General features: G+C 57.7%; 1 protein-coding gene across 2 annotated transcripts in view; it reads right to left on the bottom strand.

The window, feature by feature from the left end:
* Positions 1-16,417, bottom strand: part of Rcsd1 (RCSD domain containing 1) — a 52,469-nt gene extending 36,052 nt beyond the window's left edge. For both annotated transcript variants that reach the window (XM_005319844.5, XM_040276876.2), the window contains exon 1: positions 16,265-16,417. In XM_005319844.5, coding sequence (XP_005319901.1) covers positions 16,265-16,270 — 6 coding nt within the window. In that variant the 5' untranslated portion in view covers positions 16,271-16,417. The remainder of the gene's footprint in view (positions 1-16,264) is intronic.
* Positions 16,418-17,240: the final 823 nt, after the last annotated feature.

The following is a 17,240-nucleotide window of genomic DNA, read 5'->3' as shown; positions in this document are numbered from 1 at the left end:
TGGGAAGGAGTGCCTGGTGCCAGTCTGGCTGCTTCGTGTCTCTTCACTGGCCCAGGCTGAAAATACCCTGGAGCGTCTGGGCACCGTGCAGTTCAGTTTTAAAGGGGCCCAGCCCCTTTTAAGCCCAACCCCCTCCGGGTCCTGATGATAAGGGAGGCAGCTCCTCTGCGAGGAATGGAGGGTGAGGAGAGACGAGAGCCAGGGCCTCCTCACCCAGCTGGTAGCCAGGCCGCCCTCCTGTGAGAAAGGCAGCGGACCTGTCCCCTGTCCCGGCTGAGGAGAAACATCTGGGCCCAGCCCCAGACGAGGGGGGTGGGGGGACGCAGCCTGTTGGAGCCGTCCCTGGTCGCCTGGGATGACAGAGGGCTGATAAGGGTTGGTGCACGTTCCCAGCCAGGCTCTCCCCCAAGCCTGCCCACCCGTCTCCTCCACTGGGCTGGGCAGAGCCGCTCACCACAGGCCCCAGAGGAAGAAAGCCGCAGGACACAGGCAGAGGCTGGGGGCGTCCCAGGCAGTACGGCTGGGGGCCGCTCAGGTGGCCGCGGAGCACACTACACCCTGTGCTGGCTCACGGACCCTGGAGGAGGGGGTGGGCACTGCGCCTGGGCGGGCGCAGGAGGCTGTTCAGCAGCACTGTGCCTGGCCCTCTCCCCAGGCTGCGGCTGGACAGGCCCCGTGGGAGTGGTCACCTGGCTCCAAGGAGCCCTCGGCATGCCACTCGGCCCCCACAGCTGCCATGTCCTTTCTGTTCTCACCACAGCTGAAGGTGAGGCCTGAATTGTGTCCCCCAATCCCCACACTGAAGCCTGGTCACCAGCCCCTGAGAATGTGACTGTGTTTGGACAAAGGGTCTTTACAGAGGTAGTTAGGTCGGAGTGAGCTCTTCACGGGGGGCCTAATGCCACTTGACTGCCGTCCTCAGGAGGAGACACACACCATGTGAGAACAGAAGGAGAAGGTGGCCGTCCCCAAGCCCAGAAGCAAGGCCTTGGAAGGAGCCACCTGCAGTCCTTGACCTTGGCCTCCCAGCCTCCAGAGCTGTGGGGAAGCAGAGCTTTGCTGCTCCAGCCGACCTCTCTGTGTCGTGACAGCCGAGCAGACGACTGGGGCATGGTGGCCTTGTGGAAGGGGCCTCTGGGCACACTCCCTGGCTCACAGCATGCGTCAGGCGAGAGCGCCTCGGGTCCTCTCCCACCTGGTCAAGCTCTCCGGCCTGCACAAGCACAGCCACTGCAGGGCCGGGATCCTGGCCCGGCTCTGTCCTAACTGGTGCTTCTCTACGGAAAATGCAAAATCCTTCCCTAGACCGAGCGGAGTCCCTGTAGCTCCTGGACACTGGCCAGAGCTCATGCCAGGGATGGCAGTGGTCCTTCTGGGGTGGACAGCAGGTCTCTCCCTGCCCCAGGCTGGAGCCCAACCCAACACCGGGGACTCAGGAAGTTCCATGCACCACAGCTGATGGCATCACACACAGCCTCTGCCTAGGGTGAGTGCCCCACCCCATCTGGCCTCCCAGAGCTTCAAAGAGGAGCCACAGAGGAGGAAGAAGCAGAGGCCTAGGTGCAGGTGGACAACAGCAGCTTACCCTGTTACCTTACGTCAGCGCCTAGGCTCCAGGGCACCGCCTCTCCTAATGGGCCAAGTTATCTCCAGGTTTGTCCCCAGCATTTTCCAAGATGTGGTGGTAAAATCCCTGCTCATGTGGATCCTACACACATTTTCCAAGTTATCTCACTTAACTCTCCCTGTGAGCCAGATGGGGTGGAGTTATCAAGCTGGTGAGGCCCCTGCATCTTGCACCATTGATCCAAGATGCTTTAGCAGTGGAATTTGGCCTGGCCCCCTGAGTGGCTCCCTGGGTTCTCCTCCAGCACACTCACACCCACACTCACACCATGCACCTTCCCAGGTGCCTGGGAGACATGAGAAACCCAGTCCCTGGCCTGTCTGCTTTTTAAATGTCGTGGTGCACTGGGCATCCCTGTCCGAGCAGGCCCCTGGGAACCGTGCCTAATCTCCAGCTACATCTTGCCCCCGTGAAGAAGGGTCCTCCTCTCAAATTCCTGTCCCCCCTCCCTCCCTGGTCCCGGGCAGCCAGCTTCCTGGTCTTTAGTGTGGGTGACTGACCGGCCTCCAGAGGCCTCCATGACATCCCTCTCCAGTCCATCCTCAGAGCCACAGCCAGAGTGAGCTTCCTAAGATAGGTCTGGTCATATAACTCCCAGCACCCCTGCTCCAGGAGTAAAATGAGTGTGACACCAAGAGGTGGCTCTCGGTGTCACATTCTCATCAGTGGTACCCAGCACAGTGGGACAGTGTGCTGGCTGCATGGACGCAGCTTCAGGGTGGGTCCTCCAGGCTCCCTGGCAACTTGATCCTGAACGCTGCTCTGAGAAGGTCCCGGCTCCTTCCCCATCAGGCCCTGGAGAGGCTCTGAAGGTCCGGTCCCCTCTGGCATGGTCCCCCCACTAAACAGGGTCCTATTTTACACACACTTTCTCGGTCCTCCAGCACCCTTCTCTTCACCCTTCAGCTCCCTCTCCTCCCTGTCCTTGCAGACTGAGCTCAGGATCACCTCCTTGGGGGCCTCCCCGCCCGGGACTCCTCCTGCTCCAGGCAGGATGTGCAGATCGCCACATAGAACCGCGTCTGCCCAGTATTGACCGAACTGCTGCAACCACACCTGGCCTTTCTGACTCCCTGACTAGGCTGCAAGGCCCCTGTAGGCAGGAGCCAAGCTTCATTCCCCAAGGTATCCATGGTCCCAGCAGAGAACCCGACACAGTTGGTGCTCGTCGCAGATCTCAGCCAGCCAGTGAGCAGACACGCTCCCCAGACTGCAAGCCGTCACCTAGAAGCCAGCTTCAACACTCAGGTTCTGCTCCTTTCCTGACCCCACAGGAGGTTCCTGTGTCCCCAGTGTCACTGTCACTGCCTGCCCCACCCCTATCTGGTATGTAACTTCCCCCCAGCGGCCTGCGCTCCAGGGGGAAGTACCAGAGGATTGCTTCATTTCCCAGGGTGTCCACACCCCCTTCCTCCGCTGCCCGGGCTGGCAGCAATACCCTGGGAGGAAAGGGCCGTTGGCTGGACACGGCTCCTGGGCCCTCTCACCCCACATTCCCTTCCTGGAGCATCCTGCTGAGCCGGCAAGCTGTACGGGGAGCCTCCGCGGAAGGAAGGAAGGAGGCCAGGGCCAAAGTGGCAACATGCATGGAAAGCCATAAAAACATCCATGTCCTCGACCTAATAATCCACTCCCGGGAATTGCTTCCAAAGAAATCATTCAGAAGAAGAAAAGGACACAGGACTGTTTATAGCTGGGTTATTTATAACAGGAGAAAGTGGAAGCCAACGCCATGGCCCAAGATAGAAAAGCGACTAAATAAAGGATGGTGTAGAGTATCATAGACCTTCGAGAAGGCGTTTGAAATGACAATATGGCTACGCAGAACAAGGACGTCATCTTGGAAATAACAGTAAATAAGAAGAGTGCAGACTTGCGTCTATGCTGACTCCAGCTATGTAAGAATCCTGTGTGGCCAAATATAATAAAGACCCAAAGCTGAAAGTAGTTATACCTAGTGGAATTATCCATTTCTCCCTTCTTTTAATTGAGAGAGAGAAATAGTCATTGTGTTAGGATGATGAAGGTTTATGGTTTACCTGAAAATGTTCAAGATTAGCTTAATAATAAATGAATATCTTACTTTTTTATAGTACTGGGTAGAGGACCCAAGGTCTCATGCATGCCAGACTAGTGCTCTACCACTGAGCCACATTCCCAGCCCTTTTTATTTTTGAGAAGGATCTCACTGAGTTGCGCAGACAGGCCTTCAGGTGGCTGGGATCACAGGCATGCACCAAGGGTTTTTTCTTGGTCACACTTTGATCATCGGTTGAGAAACAAGAACCAGAACATTCCTCCTTCAGACTTTGTCAGTGGACGGCTGAAGCCTCATGATTCATCTGCTGCAGGACCACAGCCTGGGTGCCACGGAGGCTTAGAGGACACCTGGCTACCCCACTCCCATCCTCTCCAGCCTCAGGTCACAGCCCAGAGCCCACAGGCTCCCGTGTCCCTGAGGCCTCCTTTCCGGAGCTAGAGAGAGAATCTGGGAAAAGGACCTGAGTTGAGTCCGGGAGGCCGGGGCAGGAGGAGAGACTCAAATCCTGCATTTGGGGTGTGAAAATAAAGTCTGAGATTGAGTTATCTTTTTCCTCAAAAAAAAGTTGTTGGGCTGGGGTTAAATCTGATCCCCGGCTCCTAATAAGTGAATAAATAATCATCAATGAAAGTGTGGGTGGTCAGCTAAAAGCTCAGGCCTTCTCACGTAAACCTGAGCGCAGGCTTTCCTCCACTCTTCTGAGCCCTCCCTCCCAGGGGTGCGGCCCGCGGCCTCGCCGGCTCTCCCTCTGGACGCGCTCCAGCACGCGGGGCCAGACGCAGGGCCACCCTGGTGCTCCCGTGGTGCCCTGAGCCCTGCCATCCAGGGCCCCCCTTTGCAGCCTGCAGAGAGCGCACCGTCCACCCTCTTCCTGGCCTGCGCAGCCCTGCTCGTCAGCCCCCTGGCCGTGACCACCTGCTCTCCCATCCCTCCGCGCCACACGTGCGCCCGCGCCCACACTCGGGAGCCCCTGCGTTCTGGTAGCCGCTGTCCCCGCCTGACTTCTTCACCGTGGCCGCCTGTCGGGTGCGGCTCAGCACATGGAGGCTGTCCTTTTTGGCTGACGTCCTCAACCAAGGGGGTGGCAGCACCTGGGCGTCTCCGCAGCTCCTTCTACCCGAAGGTCACTTCCCTCGGCCTCTGCCTCCAGGGCCAGCCCCTTCCCTCGGCCTCCACAAGGCCTCTCGGCTCTCACTCTCTCGGGCAGAACCGAGCATTGGGGTCGCCCTAGACGTTCGTGGAATGGTTGAACAATGTCCTGCGCTTCCAGACCAGGCCCCTTCCTACAGCTAAGCAGAGGGCTTCGCACCCTCCCTGTTTAGCTTCATACTGTTGGTTCTGGCCCGTGTCTCATCCTGCATTAATCATTTTCGACTTGAGTGTGTCGTGTGTCCCATTAATGATTCCAGCTGTGGGTCATCTGGATTCTTTCTACCTTTCATTCAAGTCATTAACAAAAATGTTTAATAAGCCAGGACCAAGAATAGAGCCCTGTGTCCTGCCACTGAGACTCCTATGCTCAGGAAAGGCCAGGGGTCCTGGATGAGGATGCTTCCACAAGGTAGCTCCGACTACTCTGAATCCAATTAGCAAAAATACCCGTTGTTGTAAAAGCAATGTGATTGTTCGGGAAACCAGAAGGCACTCAACTCCCTAAACCCACTGGAAGCTCCAGACTGCTGCCCACTGAGGCAGGGGCATGGCTCTGCTGTGAACGGCTGGCCTCACCCTCCACTCCCCACAGGTATCTTGTGGACTCAGACTCTACCCTCCCCGTGGGGCAAAAGACCAGTCAGGACACAGAACCAGGTGAGGCAGGGGGAAGCCAGGAAAGCTACACACTGGTCACCTCTCAGCCAGGGTTTCACTTTCTGCAGTTTCAGTTACCTGTGGTCAGCTGCAGTCTGATGATATTAAATTAAAAATGCCAGAAATAAACAGTTTATCAGTTTGAAGTTGCACTCCCTTCTGAATACCACAATGGAATCTCATGCTGCCATGTTCCTGCCTGCCCAGCATGTGAATCACATTCTCCGTCCAGTGTTTCCCCACGGTATGTGCTACCTGCCTGCTGGTTACTTGGCAGCTGTCTTGGCTCAGATCCAGAGCCTGTGTTCAAATAACCCTCATTCTACTTAAGAAAGGCCCAAAGTGCATGAGGAGCGACGCTGGTGATTCAGGTCTGCCAAAGCAAAGGTGAAGGGCTTCCTTTACGTGAAAGTCCAGGCCCTGTGAGCTGAGCTCTGACTGGCATGCCAAGACTCCCCAGGGTGCAGTCTGGACAGATGCAGGAGACACAAGCTCTGGCCCAGCACTGCCCTAAGAAGGCCCAGTGTCCCATGGAAGTACAGAGAGTTAGCCAGCAGCCCTGACCACCCCACCAGACTCCTGGGCTGGAGAGGACCCCAGATGGTCTCGTCCATCCCATGTCCCAGACAGAGCTGCACTAACGGTGGAGGGTAGGGTGGGCTGTTCCCTCCCATGACGAGAACTGCTGGCCTACTGTGTGCCAGGCACCATTCTAACCACCTACTTTGGACAAGCACTGACTCAGTCGGCCCTCCTAAGGACTCTCCCAGGCAGGTGCCATCAGCGTTTCCATTGGACGGACGGACGGACAGACGTGCAAGCCAAGCTGCAGGCAGGTCTGCAGCTACTAAATGGGAAAGTCGGGATGCAAACCCAGCCTCCTGGCTCGGCGTCTGCGCTCTTCCCACGTGGCTGCCTCTCCACTGTGTGCAGCCACATCCCACCCTCGTTCTTGAGGTATGCAGAGCACACATTATGCTCACCGTGGGACACCAGGCCGACAGCGGGCGGGGTCTCAGAGCTTAGAGTCCAGAGGAGATATGGGAAAGAGCGCTTCCTTTGTGGCCACTGCACAGGCCCAGCTTCTTTTCTGCTGTAGAAAACCTCCCTGTCCTGCTCAGGAAGACTCTGCGCATCGCTCAGCTCACACTCATCAGCGTCGCCCTCTTCTGCCACCTCCCACTAGAAGACGCCCTCGGGCTGTGATGATGGTTGGCGGTATTGGTTCAGTTAGATTTAACACCAGCACCTTGGTTTTCTGGGACAGCTCAAGTCTTTCAGGTGGATTCATCAGTCACCTAACTTATCGCAGGCATGATCCCGCTGCCTCCTCAACACAGCCTGTCCGTCAGAAAAGCACGTGTCAGGGCTGGAGGCGCGGTGGCAGAGCGCTCACCCAGCACGTGCAAGGCCCTCGGTTCGATCCTCAGCACCATAAGAATAAATAAACAAAATAAAGGTCTTGTGTCCAACTAAAAAATAAATATTTTTTAAAAAAAGAAATAAAGCAGGTGTCACAGACGAGGACCTGACGGCCACTGTGGACCTGAAACCCCGGTTTCGCCATCTGCCTTCTGTACCCCATCCATCCCTGGGCCTCTCACAGCCTGTGGCCGCCCGGTCCTTCAGACTACCACCTCATTCCCACGTGACCAGCAGAGTGACCTCCACGAACCCTCCCATGGGCACGAGAGGCAGGACTTGTGACGAGGAGCCGCACAACTCCACAGGAAGAGGCGCCCAGTCCCCGCCATGGGCACCTCTACCATCAGCACCAGAAGCAGAAGGAGCACAGTCCCAGGCACCACCAGGGGGGCAATGGCTCCTCCGGATGGTGTGGCTCTTGGACTGTCCCAGGATGTCAAGAAGCAGCCTAAAGGGCTCTCCTAATGGCTGTCATTCTCTGTAGAAATGGGACACACACGCACCCCTGGGTTCCCAGTCACGCGGCCTGCCTCTCTAGATCTCCTCAGCGCCTGAAGTGCAGCGGGCGTCACTGAAGCCCCTGTGCCTGGGTGGAGCCCTCAGGTCAACCAAGAAGAGCGCCTGCTCCCAGGACAGCGCGAAGCCCAGGTCAGGAGGCGGGAGGGCTCCTCCTCAGCCTCCCGCCAGGTCAGCGGGAGGCAGTCTCACTTCAGACCAGCTCCGTGAGGCCTGCAGATCTGCCAGGCCCCTGCGGCTGAGCTGAGCCTTCCAGGAGAAAGCACCTGATGGCCACTGCACGTCCTGCAGAACTTTCCTCCCCTCTGCCCCGATCCCCAGCCATGTTCTGGGTGGTAGCTGCTTCATCAGCTCGGTCCCACAGGAGGACAAACACTGACCTGGAGAGAGCCCCCAGCCACCCCGACAGACGCACAGCACGCGTGAGAAGCCACTAAACCGTGGCACTGTGTCAGGGCGACTCGGGCCTCTCTACACTCAGGCTGCGGAGCTCTTTACAGTCCTCTCTTTTGTGACCATTTCTTTTGCCTCTGTTCCTCATTCTGCCTCTGGAGTCTTCTGGGTAAACACTGTGACTTAATCATTCTCACTGCTAATTTCTCAGCACACAGCTTTAATAAGGGGATGAAAGTTCATCAGTGAAGGCATTGGGTATGGGAGAGCAAAATGTCGAAGGAGATCACGTAGCATCGTGCCAGGCCTGGTCCTTTATAGAGGTGGGGACCCCACGTGATCTGGAGCAGGTCCCCACCCTGCGGCACCACAGCTCTCTCAGGAAAGACACTGGAAGTGACCCGTGCCTCATGGAAATGCTCCCCATCACCCCAGAGCCCGCCCCTCCGTGTCTGGAAGGTCTTTGAGATGTAAAGGTTTTGAGATGAGGGGTCATCCTGAATTGTCAGTGACACACGTCCCTATCAGGAACACAGGCAAGGACCAGCAAAGGCTGAGTGACGGAGCCCTCTGTAAGTCAAGACCCAGCAACCACCAGGAACCAGAAGAGGTGCAGGAGGCACCTGGACTCTGGCCTCCAGAATGGAGAGCATCGGCGTTTGTGTTCGGAGCCAGCCAGCGGGTGGCCATCTGTTCAGGTAGGCCTGCCCGCTCGGCGGGCTGGGATCCTCCCCCGTGCAGTACCGCAGCACCTGGCCAGAGCACCAGGCATGTCCCCACGCCTCCCATCCATCTCCCCTAAGAAAATCCACTTACAATCCTCCGGGTCCCCTCCTCCCCACGCTCAACTCCGAGCCTTCGTGAGGGGAACCCAGCGTGACTGGGCAAAGGGGCCAGGGCCCTGAGAAAGGCTCTGGGTAGGAAGGCAGGTGCGGGCTGCCCCGGGGGCTGGGCCCTCTGACGCTCACTGCTGCTCACCCGCCCTCTCCACCTGCACAGGAGGTGGTGCCCGACCGACGGGGAGACCTGGGGTGTGGGAGACCCCCGAGAACTCGAGGGGCAATTCAGAGCCGGGAGGAAATAAACAGTCCCGGGCCCACTTCAGCACCAGGGTCCAGGGTCCTGCTGCAGCTGCAGCCAGGAGGCCCAGACCCGCTACGGCTGGGCCACTGCCTTCCCTCATGTCCTCATCTTTAAAATTAAGGGGGTGAGAAAAAGTGCTCACGCTCCCCCTGGCTCAAAGTGCTTATACCCTGACTGCCACCCCTTACAAACCCGCTGCTTCCCCCGCCTTAGGGACAGGGCCTCAGGAGGCTTCCAGAGGTGCAGATGAGGGCCAAGAGGCAACCCGAGGTGAAGGCCCAGCCCTGAGCCTCCTCGCGGCGGCGGGCAGCGGGGGTGGGTCCGGGAGGCCTGTGGCTTCTCCAGGAACCACACCGCCCTGGAGGGGGGCAAGGGAGGGAACAGGGCCCAGGACCCCAGCCACAGCCGTGGGTTCAAGTGTGGCTCTCTGGCAGCCACCTTCCAGGTCTGCGCCAGCCGAGTGAACATCCTTACCTAGAGATTAAAATGATAACTCTAGCAGGAGTCCACATGGCGGGCATTCAGCAGAGGCAGTCGGGAGCCCGACGGCCAGCTTTCAGGTCTGTCCCACACCACGGCGGTGCGGCTGCTCAGAAGAGAACCCCCACTATCCCTAGAGCACATCTGGAGAGCATGACAAGCCGGGCCTGAGGCCTGGGGATGTACTTCAGGAGCTGAGATGGGTGGGGGTAGGGTCCGTCTAGCCCAGTGAACGACTCAGGCAGAGGTCTAGCAGGGAGGCCCAAGGAGGCCGGAGCCTCCAGTGATGAAATTCTCTGTGCCCTGGGGCAGGTGCCTGGGTTGTGCCATGGCAGCTGCGGGTTCTGCTTCTCGTTTCCGTTCCTGGTCTAGTTGGGTGGGGGCTGAGGCCTGTGGCAGGCTGTTACTCCTGCTCCACCTGGCTCGTCCCTGGGCAGCTCTGGGCTCGGAGGGGACATGCTGGCTTTTCAGAGAGCGCAGAGGTGGGGCGGGGAGCTCAGCCGCAGACGTGAGCGCAGCCTGTGTGAGGCCCTGGGTTTGACCCCAGTGGGAGGAACGAGTGGGCTGTGGTGGCTGTGAGTGGGACAGGAGCGCGTGTGTGTGTGTGTGTGTGTGTGGTTTACTCCCAGAGGCCTCTGGGCGGAGCAGTGCAGGGCCTGCGGTGCCTTTTGGTGGGTTGGCCTAGAATTCACAAACAACGCTGGGGACACATCTGATGTGACGCCCATTTCTTGAACCTTAGCTGCCACTTCCAGAGCTTCTCAGGGTCCCCATCTGAGAGCCCCCAGCTGGGGGACGCCCTTGGGGCCAAGACCTGTTCCAAATCGACTTCCTCAGCAGGAGCCTTGGGGGGTGCAGACCCAGGCAGGAGTGTGCTCACCCTTAGACTCGGTCTCCTGTCCCCACAGACCCCCAGGGCTGCCAGGAGGGGAGGACGGCCCTGGCCCAGGAATCCCGGCTGAGGCGGGGTTTCTCCACCCCGTGACAGAGCAGCTGCCTCTGAACTCCCACGTACCCCGGAGTTCATCAAGATAGTATCTTGTACTTTTTATGTCATGTCATGGGCGTATATTTTGTTTCCCCAAATAGAAGACAGTGCCTTTTATGGCAGCCATGGCACCTGACATTTCTCCGTGTACCCCAGCAAGTCCTCCCACTGCAGACGCTTTTATGGGCTTCTCTCCCAGGAGCGAGCTGTGAGCCCGGCCCGGCTGGCACCCAGGGCTCCGCTCTCGCCGGGCCCTCTGACTGGGATACCTGCCCCTCGGAGAGCTGGGTGGCTGACTCCTCTTCCTCTCAACACCCACCTCTGCCATCTCTAACGGATGAGCCCCAGGCTGGGAGCCCCCTCCTTCCTGCAGTGCATGGCATCCGGTCTAGGTGCTTCCCCTCCTAGACTGCAGGATCTTCGGGGGCCAGCCAGGTGACAGATACATTCTGGTCTGGATGCCCAGTGCTGGTGGGCAGTGAGGGCCCAGGGCACGTGGGTGTTGGCTGAGTCTAATATGCCAGCGTGGCATCCTGTGAATTGCCACCATGATTACAAAGGTCCAGCCTGGGAAAGAGCTGTGAGCCCTGTCCCCAGGCCAGGAGGATGGCCCTGGTGGAGTGCCAGCAGGTGTACATGCAGGGCAAACGCATTAGAAAGGAAGGCTGGGACCAGCTCTGATGTGACTGACACCTGTTTCTCAGACGGGGAGAATGTCAGCTCCAACATCCAGCTTCTCAGGGTCCCATCTCACAGTGTCTGGCTAAGGCTGCTTACACTCCCACACGGGATGAGCTTCGGTGGCATCTCAGAGGGGTCCCTCACAGGGGACCCTGCCTGTCCACCTTGTCTCCTCCTCAGAGACTCCAGAGGCTTGGATCGGCAGTGAGGCCTTTCCCTGGAACAGGGTCTGATGCATCCGAACACATGACTACAGGGTGTGCCCAGTTTCCGCGATTCCCAGGAGAAAGGTATTCAGAAAGCCCAAAAGGAAACAGATGGGGTGCTCACTGCCCAAAGACCAAGGGACAGGGACAGTGTCCTCTCTGGTCTGGCCCAGGCGGACCCCCATGGACGAGGAGCTCCTGCAGGGCCCTGGGGCCATGTGGTTGGGGTTGCTGAGTCTCTACCTTGTCAGCATTGTCATTGACTGGAGTGTGGCACAGAGAGATAAAAGTATCCACACGACATCCTGCAGGCTGAACATGAGGAGCATCTTGCTGTTGTGAGGAAAGTCTGATAAGAAGACTCCCCCGGGGCCACTCCAAGGCCCAGGCCGCACCTTCCCAGATGGGGCCGCACTGCCCGCCACAGACCTCTGTTCTTTACTGTGTGTGGGGACAGTCAGAGAGCCCTGTTCCTCCCAGAGCTGGGTGACTTCTCCAGGACTTCCAGGGAGCTGAGCCGGCTAGGCTGGCTCCGTGGGCCTCTGGTGTTATCACTGGGGGTGGGGGGCAGAGCTGCCTTCGGATTTCTCTGGAACTGAAATGCTTTCTCTGGCGGCCCTGATAAGATTCCGGCTGCAGAGCTGCCGTGCTCAGATTTCCCACGGAGGCTCTGCAATCGGCCTCCAGTGCTCATCGGGCCGGCCAGGGTGCCCCACGGCCCCACTGCCCCTCTTCCCCTGGGACAAGCCACCAAGTGAGGCCATTGCCAGGGTCTGCAGAGCTCGGTGGAGCCGAGAGGAAGGCAGGGCCTGTGTCAGTCCTCACTCCAGCTCCAGAGGCTGCGATCCCTCCAAAGATGACCCGCGGCCCAGCCTGTGGGCGGAGGGCAGCGAGAGTGTGGGCTTCTGCCGGGACACCTCCAAATAACGTCTTCTAGGGCCTGGGGTCTCCTCCGTCCTCGTGATATTTTTTAATGCCTTAGGAAATGTTTAATAAGGCCAAACGGTATGAATGAAAACAGATCCCAAAGTGGACACGTCAGGTCTACCGGCGCGGACTCTTGTCATTATCGATACTGTCCCTCCTTGAGGATGAAGACGTGGCAGCTCTCTATTTTGGGGGGCAGGAGGGTGGCACCAGGGATTGAACTCAGGGGCACTCAACCACTGAGCCACATCCCCAGCCCTATTTTGTATTTTATTTAGAGACAGGGTCTCACGGAGTTGCTTAGCGCCTCGCTGTTGCTGAGGTTGGCTTTGAATTTACCACCCTCCTACTTCAGCCTCCAGAGCTGCTGGGATTATAGGCGTGCATCACTGCACCTGGCTCTCTATATTTTTAAAAAATATTTGTTTTTAGGTTTTAGGTGGACACAATACCTTTATATTTATGTGGTGCTGAGGATCAAACCTCTCGTGCATGCTAGCGTCTAGAGCACTACCCCTGAGCCACAGCCCCAGACCCAAGGCTCTATATTTTTAAGTAGCATTTTAAGTACAAGATGTGGCACCGAATAAATGCTCAACGGATATCAAATAAACGGTGCAGACAATATCCAGGAGAAACCTGGCATGCCTCAAGGAGGGCAGGCTCCTTCGCCGTCTCCATCCAGGAATTCCTGATTTGTTCAGTGGTGATAAAGTTTAGTTTTCACTCATTTAAACCTTTCATTGGTTCAACTAAACAGCAGACCCATTTGGTGGGGAGACACTTTGGATTTTCATGTTATCTACTATTTAGCTGAACAAGTGAAGGATTTAGTCAGAGAAAGAAACTTTTTTCAAGCACCCTCAGGCTACTTGGCAGTGCCTACGGTTTGAGTATAAGGAACTGAGAATACTAATTTAAATTCAGTGTTCAGAGTTTCCAGCTCTTTCTTACTAAACACCTATGTTCTCTGGGTCCTATCTATGATAACTTCACCCGTTATTTTTTCCTACAGAAGAACCACATTTGTATCATAAGAGGTCTGTATTTCTCATGGAGCCATGGAAATTTCTGCCTACAACCATCAAAGCTAACGTACCTAAACACTGTTTTTTAAAAATCTGATCTTTGTCTCATTTCTAGCAACAAACTTACTCATCCAACAAGTCTTTATTGGATGGCACTGACCCTAGAATACGTCAGAATGGCCCTGCCTCCTGCAACCTTCAGGGAGAGCCAGGCAGGTGACAGTCACAGAGCTGCCCCATGCCCCAATGGCGGGCTGAACAAAGTATTCTGGGAGGGATTGCAGAGGCGGTGGCTTCTGAGCTGCAGATTGACGGGGAGGAGCTCCCAGTTTCTGCTAAATTTATCCAGCGAGCTTTTGTTGAGAACCGTGATTTGAGGCCCTGCACGGTGCTAATCTCTGGAGGCCTGCAGACCTGCACACAGCCCCTGCCTGGACACCTTGGTGCGCGCGAACCTAGGTGATCCAGGAAGTGACTTGTGCAGTCTCTCCAGCACACGGTCTTCCCTCTCTGCTGTGTCTCCATTCTTGCTGTCTCTCAGTCAGAATACACCTGCACTCAGAGGGGCTCCTACTGCCTCGCACACTCCATGAGCTGCACCTCTGCCCTCTCACCCCTGCTGCCTCAGGGCCACTCTCTTAGGCAACACTGCAGAGTCTCTACTGCCCACGGAGCAGAATCCAGGGGGACACACACCAGCTGGCCTGCCATCTGCATAGAAGGAGTTGAGACTATTGATTTCAATTTGAAGTTCTCAGGCTCCAGCTCCTTTTTCACTACACTGCTCTGTCCTCTGGGTACCCCGGGAATCTACAATAACTTCACCTGGAATCTTTTCTAGAGAAGACAGTCTGCACGAATTGGAAAAAGGCACACAGCTAGGCAAGGGGATTTTCCTTCCTGCAGATGGCCTGGGTCCCAGCCCCCACTCACCTGCTGGGCAGCACCTGCGGTGACTCAGTGGCCCCTCCTCTCTGGCTCTCCCTCCAGCCACTGGTCTACTCTCCTGAACAGAGGGGCACGTTCTGCCTGCACCTGCTCCTCAGGCTTTCCTCTCACCCTGCTTGAGGCTTCCTTTGAGGCTCGCCTGCTCTGCACTCCTTTCAGGTTCTGAGCAGTCACTTACTTAGCACACACACCGAAAATCATACACCCGACGGGACACAGCGAATCCTACCGGACTGTGGGTGTCAAAGGCAGGGGTCTGACGGCAGCCACCCGACTCCTGTTTATTCCAGAGGGCCGACGGCAGGCTGGCGGAAGGACCCATGTCGAGGACAAGATAAAACTGACTTAAAAAAAAAAAATTCCCAATGGCTCCTGCTAGGTAAGAGGGTTCTAGAGAGGAAGGTGAGCCTCACAGGTCTGGTTTGAATTCCTAGTCTTGGAAGGAATTTAACTCAGTTTCTTCCCAAACCAGCAGTTCCCCCATGTCTCAAGAGTGGCCTTCACCTCTCAAAACCACTCTGAGCTTTTCAGGAATCCCCAAGCCCACCAGCATGCTGTGCCCACAGGGCAAGCCAGCTTCCTAGCTGAGCATCGCCATCTCCTGCCCCTTGTGCCCCTTCACTTCACCAATACTAGCAGTGGCAGATTGTTGTTGTTTTTTTTTTTTTCCAGGAGATTTCAACAGACACTTCAAAAGCAGCCATTCCCAACCAGCAAACCCATCCCCGGGAGTCACAGTGATCTGCCAGGCTTCCTGTCAGGCCCCTCCCAGGCCCCCAAACTCCAGGGAGTTCTCTCCATCTCTCAGTTCCTAAAGGGTGGGCCTTCCCTTTTCATGCCCCACCCCCAAACCACACAGGAAATTGCTGTGCTGACTGTTTCAGGGTCTCCACCACCCACTGCTCCTTCCTCAACTGAGTGGGGGAGAAAGTCACCCAGGGGCAGGAGCCCTTTGGAGGTTTTCCTGAAGTTCCAACTGGCTTTAAGTGTAAATTCGCTTTCCTCTGATCTCAGTCCATCCTTGGAGGGATTAGAAAAGGCGTAATTCGTATTGAACCCCTTCCCCCAGGTTTAAGGCACCCCAAGTCTCCAAGAGGATGGAGCGCCGCCCAGCTCTCCAAGAGGAGGGGTCCTGCGTCTATAGCGACTTTCTCTGCTTTGCCATTGTTTCCACAGACAGTCCTTCTCAGACCCCAGTGGATCTCATGGTCCCTCCCTCCCTGAAGACCCCCAGGAGAGCCCAGTTCCTGGAGACCAGTGGGTGAGGTGAACATGCAGGACAAACCCACTGTCCCTTCAGAGAAGGCCAGCAGGAGTCCAGCTTGGGAGACTGGCCTCAGGCGCAACAGCTGGCTAGTGAGAGCCAGCAGTTACTGCATCCCGAGGACGGCAGACCGAGGAGGGCAGACCGCAGCCCAGAGGGGAGCAGTGTCCTTTAGATACCAGTGGGAACCACCTGAAAAACAGCATGACATTTGCGGCTTCTCTGCTCTTTCCAAAAGCCCAGGTCCCGCTAAGGTTGATTTAGGTTCGGTGTCAGTTTTAAGGGGCAGAGGAAGCCACTCCTCTTAGGAACGGTGGTGGCCCTCACCCACTAAGACTAGACGGGACAGAGAGTCCCCAGCCCTCCTCCCAGCAGTCAGAGGAGCCTGGGTCCCCTCTGGAGCTCCCCCACAGATGACCAACGCGTCCCAAGACACACAGTCTCAGAGGACAGGGGCATCCGGGAGCCTAGGGTCTCACTAGAAATAAGGTCATCTGACGGCGGGTCAGGGGCGCTTTTCAGAAAGTTATGACAGATGAGGCAGGCACAGAGGGACTTCAGAAGAGGACAGATGGACTCCGGAAAGGCCAGTCTGCAAGTGACAAGGGAAGCCCCAGACCTGCAAAGAGGGCCAGCCGCTCGCGGCAGCTGTTTCAGTTTCAGGGCCACCTCTGAGGTTGGGGCTCTGCCCTCTGGCCGGTCCTCGCCGCACTCTGTCCCATCAGAGCGGTGGCCGCCCTCGGTCTCTCTCCAGCGTGCGAGTGCGGGGCCAGGAGCCGCGCCGGGAAAGGCCCCCGCGCCCGCCCGGCTGCCCGGCAGGTCGCCCCGCGGCGCGGGCCGCTCCTTACCTCCATGTCCCCGGCGAGTCGCGCCGCGGCGGGCGAAGGCGAGGCGCAGCACTGGCCGCGCGCACAAGACGCGGAGGAGGAGGGCCCGGGCGAGGGCGGGGCGGAGGCGGCGGGCGAGCGCGTTTAAATTTAGACGCAGATCTAAACAGACACTGTCCCTGCTCGGGCGGGACCGGCGGCCGGCGACTCCATCCATCTGCCCAAACAAGGGGCTGCGCGTCCGCCCGCGCGGCCTGGGTCAGGGGCGTCGGCCGCCCTCCTCCTTCCCGAGTCCACCCTCCCTGCCTTGGGCTCCGCGCTCTCCTCTCTTCGCAGTGAACCTCACCCTGGTTTTCCCGGGGTCCCCCTCCACCTGCGGGAGCTGTTCAGGCCGCGGCTCCGCGTGGCGCGGCGGCCACCTTCCCCGACGCCCCTCCCTCCCCAGGTCTGTGCACCGCTGCGCTCTGCCCACCTGCCGTCCACCTGTGTCTCAGGGAGGGAGGAGGAGAAAAGTAAGGAATCAAGGCAAAGCTTTCCAGTCGCTGTTGGAAAACTTTCCTCAAATCTGGTTTGATCTGTGCTCTGGGTTCTGTGGGAATCTCCGCTCCCACAGCTGCCTCAAAGGGCCCTTCCTTCCTTCCCAGTAAATATAGCAAGGGCAGGATCCTGAGCGTCCATTCCCATAAGGCCCGGCCTGCAACTCTCCCAGGGCCGGCCCAGCCCTCGGACCGCAAAGAGTCTGCATGGGAGGACATGGGACTGGAATCAGTGCCAAGGTCATTGTCTGCTGCCGTTCATGTGCTGGCCACAGCTCTAGGCGCCCCTCCTGGGACCCGCTTCCCAGGACAGAGAGACAGGGGAGATGCCCCTGGGACTGGCCAGCAGAAGGGACTTGGGTGCCCGTGTCCTGCTGCAGCATTCTTACCCCCAGCCTGTCTCCAAGCCTTGATCCCAACTCAGCTAGGGAAGGGGTCCCTCCCAGAGGTGGACAGTGGGA

Source organism: Ictidomys tridecemlineatus, chromosome 10 (assembly GCF_052094955.1).
Source record: "Ictidomys tridecemlineatus isolate mIctTri1 chromosome 10, mIctTri1.hap1, whole genome shotgun sequence".
Taxonomy (NCBI): Eukaryota; Metazoa; Chordata; class Mammalia; order Rodentia; family Sciuridae; genus Ictidomys; species Ictidomys tridecemlineatus.
The sequence above is the reverse complement of the archived record's forward strand: the minus strand, read 5'-3'. Positions and strand labels throughout refer to the sequence as shown.